Genomic DNA, 18628 nt, shown 5'->3' with positions numbered 1-18628 from the left:
GAGAGCACCCCAGGTGGATAGAGGGGGTGTCCTCTACAGGGACATGGCCCATGTTCTCCTGCACCCAAACCTCTCCTACCACGTCTTCTCCCCTGGACGTTCTCAGCAGACAGTTTCCCCAACTGTGGCCCAATTCTCTTTCAGCACCTCCTGGGGTCATCAGATGGGCTCCAAGGCTCCGTCACTCTGAACGGTACATTGTTCCCTCTGTGTTCACATCCTGGCTGCATTGAGGATTCTTGTGTCCTTTTGAGCCTGAAATAGCAGCACCCCGAGCACCACCAGGACCAAGCCAGCCACACCCATCCGGATGAGATTCTCCACTGTGTAGTCTTGGGGATAAGAAAATAAGAATTGTGGGTAAAGAAGTCTCAGAGGTCAGGGCAGACCCAAACCTCCGGGATTCTGGTGACTTCCCTGGGCTCCCACCTCCCTTTCACATCAGGATCCCAGAGATGTCTGAACTCAGCACTTGCTCTGAGTCACCGTGTAAGAGCTGTCCCTGAGAACTGAGGATAAGAGAAGATATGATCACAATTCAGAAATAACTAAGAGCTGTGTGTTCTGTGGTTCAGGCTGAGACTCAAGACCCCATGAGCTTATTCCCCTACAGCTGAGAGACCCCACGTTCTTAACAGCTGGGGACCCAGGGACCATGGAGGAGCGGTTGGTGTCAGGGGCTCCTGAATCTCAGGAGCAGGAAGAGGTGAAAGTCTTGGCTGGGTCTCCTTCACCCCACCTCACCCAGGCCCCTCCTCTCTGGCGTCTGCATTTTCATCGTCACCTGAAATTGTTCATCTATTGATTTTTCTATTAACTCATTTATTTATTTATTAAATATATTTTAATTGATTTCAGAGAGGAAGGGAGAGGGAGGGAGAGATAGAAATATCAATGATGAGAGAGAATCATTGATTGACTGCCTCCTTCATGCCCCCTACTGGGGACTGAGCCTGCCACCCGGGCATGTGAACTTGGCCAAAATCAAACCTGGGACTCTTCAGTACTTTGGCTGATCCTCTATCTACTGAGCTAAACCAGCTAGGGTTTAACTCATTTGTTATACAATTATACATATGAATAGCTACAGTGGTAGATACATTTACCCACTGAGAAATGTGGGTATATGGATGCTAATGGTGTGAGTTTTTTTTAAATCTCAAAATATAACAAAGATCATCACGAAGGACCTCCACACTTCTGGCTCAAACTTTAAGTCACAGAGAAAACCCCCCTAATTTCATTATTGAATGAGCACCACAAGTAGGAAATCATGTCAATATGTTCCCTTATTTGCTATAAAACCCGAAATATAAAGAAAATCATAGACCTCTTCTCGTTCCAGTGATCCATGCAATAACTCTAAATGTCAGCACCACAATTCAGAAAGTGCACATCGATGATCAGCGTCACTCAGTTGGGTTAGTATCCAAATGGGTGATACTAAGAAGCCTTTGTAATGTGTGTCATGTGGTTAAACGTCAGAGAAAAGATAATTATGGGGGGATGTGCATCTGTCAGGCAAAGAGAGCATTCCTAGAAAACCCTAATGAAACAGACGAACTGATTGGAACGAAGTGGCCTCTAGTGCTTTCAATATAACATGCAAATTTGTAAGTGGATTTGTCTTGACATGACTTTGGGACTGAATTGAGCTGTTATCCCGAGGGGAAGCTGTGGCCCAATTTATTCAGTCAGTCCATCCTATCGGACATGGAGTGAGAAAAATAGGTATGCCATCGGGAATAAAGAAGTGACATTTAATTTGGCAGCTGGGGATTATAATTTTATATCAGAGGGACCAACTGAAAGACAGTCCATAGGGAGAGAAGCTTTGGGAGGCTAACAGGTCAGGATATAAGTATGTCCAAATGGTAGCTTTCCTATGGGCACTTACTGCCATTTAGAAAATCTACAGGAATCAAACCGCTTACTCACAAATTACAATATTAGGTGTGCAATTGTCTAAGTGGGCTGTGCATTTACTCAGTTTTACAAATAGCTGTCAAAATGCTTCTGAAGGTCACTCATAAAGCTCATTTGAATATGTGTGTGTTACAAAGACTTAGCATAAACAAGAAAGTTATTCTTCACAGCAAATGTCCAGCTCTCGCCGCCCCCGGCCGCGCTCCCCGCCACCCCTGCTGCCCGCGGGCCGCCGGGCCGGGGTCGATGCCCGGGCTCGGTCAGTCGGTACCTTCATGAAGGTCTCTACCGCGCCTTTGGCCGTGTCCAGCCTCTCCCCAGACTCCACAAATCTGCACCTCTACCTGCACCACAGCCTCAGCAGATCCAAGCAACAGCAGCCCCCTGATCACCGCAGCCTCCTGATCACCACAGCCTCCTGATCACCACACCCTCTGTCTGTGGAACAGCAGCTGTACGTGAAGCCTCCCCCCACCAGCCAGAAGAGCCAACACAGCTGTGAACAACACCCACCAGAGGAGCTGCTGCCAACTGGAAAGCAGCTGCTACCGCAACCGTCTGAGCAGCAACCACAACCCAAGGAACCCCTGCCACCCAGGGAGCAGCCACTGAACATCTCAACATCTACATATGTCAGCGAGATCAAACATGGGTAGGCAAAGAAACCCCCAAAGGAAAGAAAAGGAGGACTCGCCAGAAAAGCAGCTAAGTGAGACAGAGATATGCAACATGATGGAAAAAGAATTCAGAATAAGGTTCCTAGAGTACATGCACCAGATGTTCAAGAAGCAAGAAGAAACAGATGAAAAACTCAACTATTTATGCAAGAAGCTAGAAGAAACAGATGAAAAAATCAACAACTTAAGTAAGTCCCAAGAAGAAATGAAGAGTGACATAGCTTCAATAAAAAACTCCATTGAAAGTATCAACAGTAGACTGGGAGAAGCGGAGGACCGAATTAGTGAATTAGAAGACAAGGAAGCAAAACACACTCAAACTGTACGGCAAATGGAGAAAAAAATTAAAAGACAGGAGGAGAGCCTAAGGGAGCTTTGGGACAACATGAAACGAAACAACATACGAATAATAGGGGTGCCAGAACAACAGAAAGATGAACATGGATTAGAAAACCTATTCGAAGAAATAATATCAGAAAACTTCCCTGAGGTGGGGAAGAAAAAAGTCACACAAGCCCAGAGAGTCCCAAACAAGGTGAACCCGAAAAGATCCACACCAAGACACATCATAATTACCATGGCAAATGTTCAGGATAAAGAGAGAATCTTACAGGCTGCAAGAGAGAGACGGAAAGTAACATACAAGGGATCTCCCATTAGATTATCAAATGATTTCTCAACAGAAACACATCAGGCCAGAAAAGAATGGACGGAAATCTACAAAGTGATGCAAAGCAAAGGACTGAATCCAAGAACACTCTATCCAGCAAGGCTATCATTCAAAATTGAAGGGGAAATAAGAAGCTTCACAGACAAAAAAGGGCTAAGGGAGTTTATCACCACCAAGCCAGCCATGCAAGAAATGCTAAAGGGACTGGTGTAAAAAGAAGAAATATCGAGAGGGCAATCAAGATGGTGGCGTAGGTAAACACCGGAGACCGCTGCCGCAAACAACCATTTCAAAAATACAACTAAAAGACTGAATGGACATCACCCAGAACCACAGGAAGGCTGGCTGAAGAGAGACTCTACAACTAGACGGAAAGAGAACAGCAAATCGAGGCTCAGAGGCGGCGCAGTGTGGAAAATACAAAGGTACCGAGGTGCGCGCGCAAAGCGGGCTGGTGGCTGAGGGCGAGGTTGTCGTTTTCTGTCGGGAGTGAGTCTCAGACTCTGGGCTCCAGATCCGGGCGAGTCTCTAGGGACCCAGACTCAAACGGGAGAAGCGGGATTATCCGGCATCAGTTGGAACCTGAGGGCAGCTTTCTCTCCGAAGTTTGCAGCGGCTGCCAGGGTTCTGAGAAGCAGAGCCTCTGGGAACGGGACTGAGCGTGGCCATAACTGCTCCCTCCGCCCGCCCTGTTGATCCCGCCCCGCCCAAACCCTGCGCACAGCCATTTGCCGGATCGCCTCAGGCAAAGGCTGGATTAGCGCCTCCCCAGAAGGCAGACGTTTTCCATACAGCTGATTCCTATAGCCAGTCGGCCTGGTGGTCAAACCCCTCTAGTGTTAACTACAACAATTAAGGCTTGGCTAGAACAAGACTGCGCACAGAGACCACAAGGGGGTGCACCAAGAAAGCATAAAAGATGCGGAGACAAAAAAACATGACAGAAATGGAGGATATGGAGCTAAGAATCGCAATTTTGAGGGCTTGCCATAAATTTGTGCAGAACCTCACGAAAACTAATGAGACCCTCGATGCTACGATAAAGAAATTAGAAAGTAAGCATACACGGACTGAAATAAAGAATATTATACCCAATAGCAGACCAGAGGAGCACAATAATCAAACAAAAGATTCGACAAAAAACACCCAATTGGAAAAGCAAAATGAAAAAAGAATCCGAAAGTGTGAAGATAGTGTAAGGAGCCTCTGGGACAGCTTTAAGCGGTCTAATATCAGAATTATTGGAGTGCCAGAAGATGAGAGACAGCAAGATATTGAAAACCTATTTCAAGAAATAATGGCAGAAAACTTCCCCCATCTGGAGAAAGAAATGGACTTACAGGTCCAAGAAGCGAAGAGAACCCCAAACAAAAGGAATCCAAAGAGGACCACACCAAGACACATCATCATTAAAATGCCAAGAGCAAAAGACAAAGAGAAAATCTTAAAAGCAGCAAGAGAAAGAGGCTCAATTACCTACAAGGGAATACCCATACGACTGTCAGCTGATTTCTCAACAGAAACTTTGCAGGCCAGAAGGGAATGGCAAGAAATATTCAAAGTGCTGAATACCAAGAACCTACAACCAAGATTACTTTATCCAGCAAAGCTATCATTCAGAATTGAAGGTCAGATAAAGAGCTTCACAGATAAGGAAAAGCTAAAGGAGTTCATCACCACTAAACCAGTATTATACGAAATGCTGAAAGGTATCCTTTAAGAAGAGGAAGAAGAAAAAGGTAAAGATACAAATTATGAACAACAAACATGCATCTATCAACAAATGAATCTAAGAATCAAGTGAATAAATAACCTGATGTACAGAATGAACTGGTGATTATAATAGAATCAGGGACATAGAAAGGGAATAGACTGACTATTCTTGGGGGGAAAAGGGGTGTGGGAGATGCGGGAAGTGACTGGACAAAAATCATGCACCTATGGATGAACACAGTGGGTGGGGAGTGAGGGTGGAGGGTGGGGTGGGAGCTGGAAGGAGGGGAGTTATGGGGGGAAAAAAGAGGAACAAATGTAATAATCTGAACAATAAAGATTTAATTAAAAAAAAAAAAAGAAGAAATATCAAGCTCAGAAAGAAAACAGCCACACACACACACAAAAAAAGAAATGGCTACAAACAAGTACCTTTCAATAATAACTTTAAATGTAAATGGACTAAATGCTCCAACCAAAAGACATCGAGTGGCTGAATGGATAAAAAAACATGACCCATACATCTGCTGTCTACAAGAGACCCACCTCATTAGAAGGGACTCACACAGACTGAAAGTGAAGGGATGGAAAAATATCTTTCAGGCAAATGGAAAGGAAAAGAAAGCTGGGGTAGCAATACTTATATCAGACAAAATAGACCTCAAAGTGAAGGCCATAACCAGAGATAAGGAAGGCCACTTCATAATACTAAAGGGATCAATACAACAAGAAGATATAACCCTGGTAAACATATATGCACCCAATGCAGGAGCACCCACATACATAAGAAAACTTCTGGAAGATATCAGGGGAGAGATCGACAACAATACAATCATAGTAGGGGACTTTAATACACCACTGACATCACTGGATAAATCCGCTAGACAAAAACTCAGCAAAGAAACAGCAATCCTAAATGACTCACTAGATCAGATGGACTTAATTGACATCTTCAGAACACTTCACCCCACAGCTGCGGAATATACATTCCTCTCAGGTGCTCATGGGACATATTCAAAAATAGACCACATATTGGGTCACAAGCAAAGTCTCCACAAATTCAAGAAGATTGAAATCATAAAAAGCTTCTTCGCAGACCACGATGGCATAATGTTAGAAATAAACTACAATAAAAACAACCCAAAATACTCAAACACTTGGAAGCTGAATAGCATGTTATTAAATATTGATTGGGTTACCGATGACATCAAAGAAGAAATTAAAAACATCCTGGACACTAATGACAATGAAAACACAACAATCCAAAACCTCTGGGACACAATGAAAGCAGTCCTGAGAGGAAAGTTTATAGCTCTACAGGCCTATCTCAAAAAACAAGAAAAAATGGTAGTCAATCATCTAACTCTACAACTCAAAGAATTAGAAAGAGAGCAACAAGAAAACCCCAGAGTGAGCAGAAGGAAGGAGATAATAAAGATTAGAGCAGAAATCAATGAAATAGAGACCAAAAAAACAATACAGAAAATCAATGAAACCAAGAGCTGGTTCTTTGAAAGGATAAACAAGATTGACAAACCCCTAGCCAGGCTCACCAAGAAGCAAAGAGAGAGGTCCCAAATAAACCAAATCAGAAATGATAGAGGCGAAATAACAACAGACCCCACAGAAATACAAATGATTGTTAAACAATACTACGGGCAACTCTACTCCAACAAACTAGACAACCTGGAGGAAATGGACAAATTCCTAGAAAAATACAACATTCCAAAACTCAATCAGGAAGAATCTAAAAACCTCAATAGGCCAATAACTATGGAAGAAATTGAAGCAGTCATCAGAAAGCTTCCAGCAAACAAAAGCCCAGGGCCAGACGGCTTCACAGGGGAGTTCTACCAAACATTCAAGGAAGAACTAAAACCTACCCTCCTCAGACTACTACAAAAAATTCAAGAGGAAGGAACGCTTCCAAGCTCATTCTATGAAGCCAGCATCACCCTAATACCAAAACCAGGTAAAGACATCACAATGAAAGAGAATTACAGGCCAATATCCCTCATGAACATAGATGCCAAAATCCTCAACAAAATCTTAGCAAATCGGATCCAGCAGTACATCAGAAGGATCATACACCATGACCAAGTAGGATTTATCCCAGAGATGCAAGGATGGTACAACATCCGTAAATCAATAAATGTGATACATCACATAAACAAATTGAAAGAAAAAAACCACATGGTCATATCAATTGATGCAGAAAAAGCATTCGACAAAATCCAACACCCATTTTTGATAAAAACTCTCAGAAAGGTGGGAATAGAAGGATCATACCTCAACATAATAAAAGCCATATATGACAGGCCCACAGCCAACATCATACTCAATGGACAAAAACTAACACCATTTCCCCTAAGAACAGGAACAAGACAGGGATGCCCACTCTCACCACTCCTGTTCAACATAGTACTGGAAGTATTAGCCATTGCAATTAGGCAAGAAGAAGAAATAAAAGGCATCCAAATTGGAAAAGAGGAAGTAAAACTGTCCTTATTTGCAGATGACATGATATTATACATACAAAACCCTAGAGACTCCATCAAAAAGCTACTAGACTTAATACATGAATTTGGCAATGTAGCAGGATACAAAATTAACCCCAAGAAATCTGAGGCATTTCTATACACCAATAGTGAACTTTCAGAAAGGGAGATCAGAAAAACAATCCCATTTACCATCGCACCAAAAAAATTAAGATACCTAGGAATAAACTTAACTAAAGAGGTTAAAGACCTCTACTCAGAAAACTACAGGACGTTGAAAAAAGAGATAGAGGAAGACATAAACAGATGGAAGAACATACCATGTTCTTGGATTGGTAGAATCAACATCATTAAAATGTCCATACTACCCAAAGCAATCTATACATTCAACGCACTTCCCATTAAAATACCAATGGCCTTCTTCAAAGATCTAGAACGAACTCTCCAAAAATTCATCTGGAATAAAAAAAGACCCCGAATAGCTGCAACGATCCTGAGAAAGAACAAAGTAGGTGGGATCTCAATGCCAGATATCAAGCTGTATTACAAAGCCACTGTTCTCAAAACTGCCTGGTACTGGCACAAGAACAGACATATAGATCAGTGGAATAGAATAGAGAGTCCAGAAATTAGCCCGAACCAATATGCTCAATTAATTTTTGACAAAGGGGGCATGAACATACAATGGAGCCAAGATAGTCTCTTCAATAAATGGTGTTGGGAAAATTGGACAGACATATGCAAGAAAATGAAACTAGAGCACCAACTTACACCATACACAAGAATAAACTCAAAATGGATAAAGGACTTAAATGTACGACAGGAAACCATAAAAATTCTAGAAGAATACAAAGGCAACAAAATCTCAGACATATGCCAAAACAATTTCTTCACTGATACAGCTCCTAGGGCAGTTGAAACTAAAGAGAAAATGAACAAATGGGACTACATCAAAATAAAAAGCTTCTGCACAGCAAAAGAAACCATCAACAAAACAACAAGAAAACCCACCTCGTGGGAAAACATATTTGCCAACGTCATATCTGATAAGGGCTTAATCTCCAAAATTTATAGGGAACTCATACAACTTAACAAAAAGAAGATAAACAATCCAATCAAAAAATGGGCAAAGGATCTAAATAGACACCTTTCAAAAGAGGACATTCAGAAAGCCAAGAGACATATGAAAACATGCTCAAAGTCACTAATCATCCGAGAGATGCAAATCAAAACAACAATGAGGTACCATCTCACGCCTGTCAGAATGGCCATCATCAACAAATCAACAAACGACAAGTGCTGGAGAGGATGTGGAGAAAAAGGAACACTTGTGCACTGCTGGTGGGAATGCAGACTGGTGCAGCCACTATGGAAGGCAGTATGGAGGTTCCTCAAAAAATTGGAAATGGAACTCCCATTTGACCCTGTGATCCCACTTCTAGGAATATATCCCAAGAAACCAGAAACACCAATCAGAAAGGATATATGCACCCAGATGTTCATAGCAGCACAATTCACCATAGCTAAGATCTGGAAACAGCCTAAGTGCCCATCAGTAGATGAATGGATTAGAAAACTGTGGTACATCTACACGATGGAATACTATGCTGCTGTTAAAAAGAAGGAACTCCTACCATTTGCAACATCATGGATGGAACTGGAGAGCATTATGCTAAGTGAAACAAGCCAGTCAATGAAGGAAAAATAACACATGATCTCACTCATTCATGGATAATAAAGACCATTACAAACTTTTGAACAATAATAGATACAGAGGCAGAGCTGCCTCAAACTGATTGTCAAACTGCAGTGGGAAGGCCAGAGAGAGTTGGGGGACAGGAGGGAGGGGAGTAAGAGATCAACCGAAGGACTTGTATGCATGCATATAAGCATAACTAATGGACATAAGACACTGCGGGGTAAGGGAGGGTAGGGGTTTGTCAAGGGTGGGGGGGAAAAAGGACACTTATGTAATACCCTTTGTAATACTTTAAGCGAAAAAAAAAATGTCCAATGAAACTAGGGATGGAATATTTACATTTCTATCTGGACGCCATATAATGTAAGATAAATTGTGAGCTTATAGACGGAAGGGTTGCCTGAAGGTTCTCTATAAAGAACCATAATAGACCATGTGCATAGAGACACTGAGCAGAGGTGAATGCACAGAGTCTGGGCAGGAGGCCCCAGGTCCCATGAAGCCTGCAGGGTCCCTCCTTGTTCTCAGGTGAGCACTGAGGGCCTGGAGGCCTCCAGGTGAGCACAGGGGGCCATGCAGTGTGGTGCCCACAGACAGGATGTTTCTCTATAGGGGAGTGTACAGTGAGGGCTGGGAGCCAGAGGCCCAGATTCTGAGATGAAGACGTCAGGAGGTGAGTGGTGGGGGGGGGGGGGGGGGCGTCTGTGTTTTCTGCTCAGTCTAATCACATTCCTGCTCATTTCACTCACATTTCACTCGCCCTCCCTACCCTTCATCTCTGCTGAGGATCAGACATGGGGTTCAGTTGTGGGAGGTCCTGTCTGTCTCTACTCTCTCATGGGCTGGACCCTGCTCTTGGGACCTCTTCCACCTCCTTGTTTTTTACTGTCACCCACACTCCAAGGGACAGGCCCTGAGCTGACTGAGCACAGAAAACAGGGGCAGGGCTTCTCACCTGAGACCAACAGCTCCAGGGGGTCGCTGGGCTGTGACAGCAGGTAGGGGGAGGTGCTATTTGAGCCATAGCACCTGTAGGTCCCCTGGTGGCCTGAGGTCGCAGGACTGAGAGTGAAGATGGCCTGAGAGGGTGCAGACGTGTCCTGCAGATGAAGGTGCTGGGGAGGGTCCAGTGACCCCTCCCTGTGCAGGTGGAAGGTGTCAAACCAGATCTCAGACCCACACTGCAGGGTCACAGTCGCTCCCCTGGGCACTGAAGGTCCCAGCTGGGTTGAGAGGGAGGGTTTCCTGTACATTCCTGGGGAGAGGAAGGTGGTGATGTGTAGGGAGCCACCCCTCCCCTCACGCCCTTGACCCTGAGCTGGGGACCTTGTCCTTCTCCAGAGACTCTGTCTGTGATCCGTGCCAGCTCCTCTCAGTCCCCCTGGGGGGGGGGTGTGCCTTTTATGTCCACGGCCCTCAGCCCCTTTCTCCCTCCCTCCCCTAGGCCTCTGCCGAGCTCAGCCTCTGCTCCAGGCCCCTCTCCTAGACCCCATCACCCCCAGGTGACCCTGGGCCCAGAGCCCTGAGCAGACCCTCAGGACAGGGGCAAGGCTGGCTCCTCACCTGCCACCAGGATGTCCAGGGGGGCGCTGGGGGCCGACCACACAGAGGAGAGGTGGTGTCCACTGTAGCATCGGTAGCGGCCCCCGTGGGTGCGGTTCACATGGCCCAGGGGGAAGTGGGGGCTGTGCTGCCCATGGAGGCGCTGGGGAGGTGTGAGCCCCTCGTCCTTGGTCAGAGCGAACGTGTCAAAGCCGGCCTCCGCGTGGCACTGGAGGGTCAGGTTGTGTCCAGGCAGCACCAGTGAGCCTGGCTGGGCTGAGAGGGCGGGCTCCCTGTGCACACCTGGGAGGAGGGGACAGTGGCACCAGGGGACACCCCACATCGCCCATTGGGCTGCAGTGAGAGGTGTCACATGTCCCTCCCTGAGCCTCCCGCCTGTGGGTCTGTCCCCAAGAGGTCAGTGTCACTGACACCATGAGCCCAGGGCTCTGCTGGGCACATAGCTTAGATCAGGTATTTGGGTCTAGGAAACTGATGGGGGTGCACCAGAGTCTGTCCCTCACCTGTGACCTCGATGTGCAGAGGGGCACTGGGCTGTGACCACACGTTGGGGTAGGAGCTGGAAGAACCATAGCATCTGTAGGTCCCCCCATGGGAGGGGCTCATGGGACCCAGAGGGAAGATGGCCTGCCACCTCCCACTATAGATATTCAGTTCTGCTTCCATGTGTCGGGGCGGGTCAGCTCCTCCCTCCTTCAGCAGATGGAAAGGGCCCGCTGTGAACTGTGAGCTACAGGAAAGGGACACGTTCCCTCCTGAGGCCACCACAGGGCTGGGCTGGGCTGAGAGGGAGGGTGCAGTGTACACTCCTGAGAAAGGAGAAAGGGTCTGTGTTAAAGGGCCAATCACCCTCATGCCCCAGGTGTGTTCTGTGAGGAGTGAGGTCCCCTGAGGCCACACTTTAGTTCCTCTGCCTGTGACCTGTAGCCCACAGTAGGGAGGGGACCCGGTGTCTCCCTTACCTGTCACCACCAGGAGCAGGGGCTCACTCAGATGTGACGATATGTTCCCAGAGGTGTAATATGCACAGTAGTACAGCCCTGCGTAGGATGGGGTCATGGCTTCAATGAAGAAACGGGCCTTGTTGCTGGAGTCCTGTGGGATCCCCGTTTCCAAGGGTTCAGAGCCCCTGTCTTTATACAGAAGGTAGGCACTAGCCTGCAGCGACCCCTGACACAAGATGGTCACGGGGCTCCCCTTGGTGACGATGGGGCCAGGGTCAACCCAGATGGAGGGTTTGGGGATGACTCCTGGAAAGGAATGAGACCTGAAATGTCAGAGGCGTCCTTCTCCCCACGTTCACCAGCTGTCACTCCCAGGTCCCTCCCAGACTGGTCACCATTATTCCAAACCCCGTGTCTCCCCAGCTGCCCAGGGGGTGACTGTGCTGAAGCAGGAGGTGGGGTTTGGGGGGAGACTCACCTGCCTGTACCTGGTCCCACGGGCCCTGACACAGCCCTGGAAGAGAGTCCCTGTGAGAATCGTCCCCGACCGCACACAGAAGCCCCAGGCCTGGTCTGGGCCCCTGAGCACTGTCTCCTCACCCCAAAGTCCTGTCCTCACTGAGCCTCCTGAGTCCTGGGGTCTCGCAAGGCCAGGACCTGGGAGGGAAGAGGACCCCATCCCTCCTTTTTCTCCCACAAACTCACCAAGGCCCAGGAGGACAATGAAGGTCAAGGTGGTGGTGCTGTCTGCCATGGTCCCCAGTGGCACTGATGAGGGATAAAGTCTGCAGAGGCCAACAGGACAAGCAGATGCACGGGTGTGACAAGGTCCTGGCTCCGGGTGACAGGTCCCTATTTCCTCGTCAGACTCACTCTGCTCTCCCTGATGGATGGCTGAGGACACAGCAGGTCCCGGGACCTTCAGGAGCAGATCTGAGTCTCAGCAGACCCCCCACACTCTGCCTCCACCTCCTGTCCAACCCCAATCCAGAGGGTGACCCTGCTCCCAGTCCCTGAGGTTGCAGGGCACAGGGAAGAGCAGAAGGAAGCACCAGCTCCTGCCTCTCACCGAGTCTGTGTGACCTTGGGAGTTCTCTTCTCTTTCCTGAGACTCCACACATGCACGTTTTCTCCCTTCCTTTCACCATCCCATCAGCCCAGGGATGGTTACTGAGCTGTTACCACCCCCTCCCCTCCTCCTTTCCCAAGAGCTCACCGAGGCTGAGAAGGGTAGCGAGGTTCTGTGTTGGGGGACTTCCTCACATGGTCCCCAGTGTTCGGCATAAACTGCACAGAGCCTGGGGGACAAAGGCAAGAATGAGGTGTGACAAGGTCCAGAAGAAGAAGGAGAAGGAAAAGGAGGAGGAGGTCTAGTCCCCAAGTGATAAATCACTGGTTCCTCATCAGTGGCCTCACAAGAAGGGAAGTAGCCCCTCCCTGAAGGGTGGGCCTTAGGGGACAGCAAGCCGTGGGACCTCTGAGACCGACCTGAGTCTCACCAGACCCCACACGCTCTGCCTCCACCTCATGCCAAAGCCAAATCCAGAGGGTGATAGCCACCCAGGTGATGAGGGTGGAGGAACAGGGCAGGAGAGGACCCCACCCATTTCTGGCCCAATTCTGACTCTGCCTTTTCTAGAACCTCTGTGAGCTTGTGTAAGACACTTCCCTTTCCTGAGCGTCTCTAAATGCAATTGCTCTTCCCTTCTCTCACTGGCCAGGAAATCAGGCAGTACTTACTGAGCAGTAACCCTGAGCCGTCACTGGCCAGGAAATCAGGCAATACGTACTGAGCAGTGACTCTGGGCCGTCACTGGCCAGGCTCTGGAGAGTCGTAGCTGAAGCTCAGGGATTCTTTCCCTGGATTCATGGGGCCGAGATGAATGAAGCAGATGTTGCAGATATTTAGGCGGCACACAGTTCAGTTACAGCCTCATGTACCCGTTGGCAGAATAAAGGAAATGAGATAATGAGGTTCAATAATAGGCAGATGCCATGCAACCTGGGTCCTGGAGAGCGGCTCCTTCTCAGCCATGGACTGACCCAAGGCATGAGCAGGGAGCAGCCGAGTGGTGGTGGGCTGCGGGGGGTGGGGGTGGTCTTTGACCAGAAAGATCTTGAGCTGTTGTCAGAAGTAAGAGCAGTCACGTAAAGGCTCAGGCTAGTCACACAGGGTCTAGAGAACCATGCAAATATTTGGGATTTTAGCTCCAAGTCAATGGGATAAATTTGAAGCAACAGATTGTACGAAAAGATTTATGACTTAAAAAGGCGACCACTATGTGAAAATGTCATGCAGACCAGCTCTATTGATTGTTAACACCATGATAATAAAATGCCAACGTTCACCTGGCCCCTGGATGGTCTGTTGGTCAGTATCTTAAGTCATTATGTGGTTTTTGTGTATAATTCTTACACAAACCTTCAACACAAAGTACATTTTCAGTTGAGTCAGATGAGACAGGATGGGTGTTTGTCCAGCAGGTTGGAAAGGAGGTGGCTAGGTTTAGAGAGAGAAAGAGAGAGAGAGGGAGAGAGAGACTTGTTGTTCCACTTAGTGATGCATTCATTGCTTGATTCTTGTATGTGGCCTTACCAGGGATTGAACCTGCAACCTTGGCATATTGGGATGACACTCCAACCAACTGAGTCACCTGACTGCACAGAATTTTCCAACAGCTTAGTTTCTGAGTGTGGGTAACTGGGTGAATTGCTTTGGTGTGCAGGGAAGTGTGGGTAACTGGGTAAGTTGGGATGTGGAGGGAGAGTCGTGTTTGCTGGGGCTGGTGAGTTTAGCCCAACCTGACCATTCACAGCCTTTATATCAGATGTGCAACTTGGATCTCTTTTGAAGGTGGAAAGTGGTGGAGGGGGTGCAGCAGGCAGGCTCAGACCAGATGGGCCTATAGGAAGGGTCCTCAGGAGGTGGGGAGAGGAGACAACTGGAGAAAGAGTGTGGCCTGGGTTGGAAGACCAGGAAGGAGGCTGAATGGATGACACAGATGGATGACACATCTTGAGTCTGTGGTGGGTGGGGGGCACTCCTCAGAAGGGCTTAATGGGGTACATGGAGTGAGTTGTGGTCTATGTGAAGTGCTCCAATGAGGAAGTAAAGGCTGCTCCACTCTCCTTGGTGCCTGGAGGAGCCAGTGGGGCCATCCCAGGGAGGACCACCTGAGGAGAAAGGGAGGCCTGGGAGATGCTGAGAAGACTGATCCCCATTTCTCAGAGGAAAGCAGGGCCCCACTGGGACTGTGGACTCTCTTTGCCCACACACTTCCCTTCACTGACTTCCTGTTTCTGTGGGTCGGTACCATCTTTTTCTTCATGGCTCTCCTTCAAAACCTCTGAGTCATTGCTGCCTTTTCTGGGCCCCTCCTCCCCTGAGCAGAGCTCCTCCCTCACACTGGGAATTTGGTCTCCAGCACTGGGCAAGCACCTGCATGGAAGACAATCCAAATTTCAACATGGACACAGACAGACTCGGGGACCTATATGACAATTTATGTTATTGATCTCCCAGCAAAGGAGAATGATGTCAATGAAAAAAAAAACACCCAGATTTGAACAATTAGATAGCTGACCATTTCACAAATTTGTTGAAAGTCATACATTTACATATTCAAGGTACTCAGCTATAAATATTTAAAGCCCAGCTGGTGTGGCTCAGTGGTTGAGTTGACCTATGGACCATGAGGTCATGCTTCCATTCCTAGTGAGGACACATGCCTGGATGTAGGCTCCATCCCCAGTGTGGGGCATGCAGGAGGCAGCTGATCAATGATTCTCTAGTCATCGATGTCTCTCTCTCTCTCGCTCTCCCTCTTTCTTCCTCTTTGAAATCAACAGAAATATAATTTAAAAAGTTTCTCTCTTTGTCTTTAACCTTTGCCTTTTGAATTATGATGTGTCTTGGTGTCGGCTTTTTTGGGTTTTTCTTGTTTGGGAATTGTGTGTCTTTTTTCTTCAGTAGTTTAGGAAAGTTTTCAGTCATTATTCCTTCAAATAAGTTCTCAACTCTTTGCTCTCTCTTTCCTCCTTCTGGTACTCCTATGATGATGATGCTGTTATACTTCATTTTGTCCCAAAGGTCCCTTAAACTATCCTCATTCTTTTCATTTTTTTCCTTCTTTTTGCTGCTCTGATTGTTTTTTTCTACCCTGTCTTCCAAATCACTCATTTGATCGTCTGCTTTATTTAACCTATTGTTTATTCTTTCCAGTGTATTCTTTTCCAAAATCCTCAACTGAGGATATTTTTTTTAATGTTTATTTTATTCATTTTATTTTTGTTAATCCTCACCAGAGGATATTTTTTCCATTGCTTTTCAGAAAGAGTGGAAGGGAGGTGGGGATGGGGAAGAGAGAAACATCAGTGTGAGAGAGACACATCAACTGGTTGCCTCCCTCCCATGCCCCAACTGCGGCTAGGGATCAAACCTGCAATCCAGGTATGTGCCCTTGATCTGGAATTGAACCTGAGACTCCATGGTGCAGGAGCCTATGCTCTATACACTGAGAAACACCAGCCAAGGCTAAAAGTGAATTTTTGAGAGAGGAAGGGAAGGAGAGAGAGAGAAAGAAACATTGATTGTTTGCCTCTGGTATTTGCCCTCACCAGGGATCAAACCCACAACCTAGGCATGTTCCTTGACCAAGAATTGAACCCACAGCATTTTGGTGTATGTGACAATGCTCCAATTGAATGAGCCACCCAGCCACAGCCAGTGTTTCATAATGTCATATATTGTATTCTTCATTTCTGACTTCAAAAAAAAGTTTTTTTCATGCTGTTATAATCTTCCCTAAGTTCCTTGAACATCTTTATAACCATTACTTTGAACTCTATAACTGATAAACTGCTTGCTTCCATTTGATTTAGCTGTGGTTTTTGAAGATTTCTACTGTTTTTTTTTTTTTTTTTCATTTGGGGCCTGTTTCTCTGTCTCCTTATTTTGGCTGCCTCTTTGTGTTAATTTTCTGTGTATGAACTAGATCTGCCATGACTCCCCGCTTGGTGGTGACCTAATGTGGTAAGTGTCCTGTGGGACCAAGTCCTGTGGTGTAGTCTCTTTGATCACCTAAGCTGGGAGCCCTAGGGATGTCCCTTTCATGGGTTATGTGGGCCCTCCTCTTGTAATTGAGTCTTTTTATTTTTTAATAAATAAATATATTCTGTCAACATGTATTTGCTCTTAGTTCCTGGTCTGGCCCCGCCTCTAGCCCCGCCCCCGGCATCTCCCCACCCCGCCCCCGGCATTCCCCCCTCCCTCTCAATCACCAGACCCTTGTCTTCAAACTCTCATCTCTATAGATAACTGGTCAATCCGATCTTTCTGAGCCACTGCTAGAGACAAGTCTGGGCCAGGCCATCTGATTGACTTGTCTCTAGCAATCTCCACCAATGTCCGAGAGTAATTCCGGGCCGACCATCTGGTCGACCCCATCTCTCGTGGTCCCCACGGCTGCACCAAGGCAAAGTCCGGGTCGGTCATCTGGTCCACTCTGTCTCGGTCCCCACTGCCGCCCCGAGACTAAGTCTGGGCCAGCCATATCAACAATCTATCTCTCGAAAACCCCATCACTGCCCGAGACTAAGTCCGGCCGGCCATCTGGTCGACCCCATCTCTCAGGGTTCCCACCGCTACCTGAGACAAAGTCCAGGCCGGCCATCTGGTCCACCCAGTCTCTCCCAGTCCTCACTGCTGCCCGAGACTAAGTCCGGGCCGGCCATCTAGTTGACCAGAGTCACTGTGCAACAGTCAGTACCTGTGGCCGTCCTGCATGGGCAGTTTTGGGAGTGCTGGTCGACCGGGTTCCTCGGAGGGGGAGGAAAAATGGGGAGGAGGAAGCCCGCCTTCGGCACCCCTGGGAAAGGGGCCTTGTCCGCCACCACACACCCACACTTCCCCGTCCCAGCCCGGGCCGAAGGCCCTGGCGGGGTCCTGTGCCAGGCGAGAAAGGTAGGAATGGACGCCAAATTCGCCATGGGCTCCACGCACGTGGTTCCCCTCCCCCCCGACACACACACACCCTTTCTTCCCTCGACCGTCCTCCAAGAGGTAGTCCCCTGGGGAAGGAGAGAGGCCAGAGGCCAGGAGCGAAACAAAGCCTTATGTCAGAGGGCTGACTTTCAATAGATCGCAGCTAGGTAGCTGCTCAGCTAGGAAACCTGACTCAAAAGCAGGTTGTCTACCAATGGTTTAGCACCAGGTTCCCCATGAATGTGCCTTGTGTGAAGGGCAAGGGGGTGGCCCCCTTTCCAGTCGCACCCTGTTTGCCAGGAATAAGGGCTCTCCGCATGGGACTGCAGACCTTGTGTAATTGAGTCTTGATGGCTATTGTGTTTGTGCGTGGGATCGACCCTCAGGCTGGCTGAATGTGAGGCTCAGCCCCCACTACAGCATGCAAGCTGCTGGGCAGATGCAGACCACACAAAGAGGCATTCGCCTCAGCAGGGTCTGTTGTCTGGGAGATCTCCCTTTAGATATACTGCTTGTGAAGCTAGTTGGGTCCTGCTCTGATGTCGTCTGAAGCTGGCCACTGGTGGGTTGGTTCTGGGCCTCTTGGGAGGAATTTTGGTGCAGGCCAAGGTCAGCCACTGCCTGGAGAGCGGGGCGGCCCTTTTCCCGTGCCTGCCCTTCCTGCCAGTCTCCATGTGGCTTCTGTAAATCCTTGGCTCTGTGACTCCTCAGCTAGTCTCCAGGTAGTTATTCAGGGTGATTGCTCCTTCATTTAGTTGTAATTCCAGTTTGGTCCTGGGAGGAGGTGAGTGTAGTAGCTTCCACATACTCCACCTTTACCTTGAAATCTGCATTTGCAGTTAACATTGGAGTTGTCAGGAGGCCCCATGCAAAGGACTGAAGGAAGAGGACCGTAGCAGCGTGGCACACACCTGGTCAGCCACAGCCTTGTAGGGGTTCCGTGGCTCCTGGGGGC

The 18628-nt window shown here is 47.8% G+C and overlaps 1 protein-coding gene across 1 annotated transcript; it reads right to left on the bottom strand.

Annotated features, from left to right (window-relative positions):
- Positions 1-213: 213 nt before the first annotated feature.
- Positions 214-17362, bottom strand: LOC139000285 (leukocyte immunoglobulin-like receptor subfamily A member 6). The gene is made up of 9 exons (XM_070402532.1): positions 17338-17362; positions 12907-12988; positions 12396-12475; positions 12169-12204; positions 11709-11996; positions 11250-11555; positions 10747-11028; positions 10139-10438; positions 214-347 (listed from the first exon to the last, which is right to left on the bottom strand). Exons 1-9 carry the CDS (start codon positions 17360-17362, stop codon positions 214-216), a joined length of 1533 nt encoding a protein of 510 aa, XP_070258633.1.
- Between the last annotated feature and the right edge of the window lie 1266 nt (positions 17363-18628).

Source organism: Myotis yumanensis, unplaced genomic scaffold, assembly GCF_028538775.1.
Source record: "Myotis yumanensis isolate MYYU_CA2020_CCGP unplaced genomic scaffold, mMyoYum1.0.hap1 SCAF_23, whole genome shotgun sequence".
Classification (NCBI taxonomy): Eukaryota; Metazoa; Chordata; class Mammalia; order Chiroptera; family Vespertilionidae; genus Myotis; species Myotis yumanensis.
The sequence above is the reverse complement of the archived record's forward strand: the minus strand, read 5'-3'. Positions and strand labels throughout refer to the sequence as shown.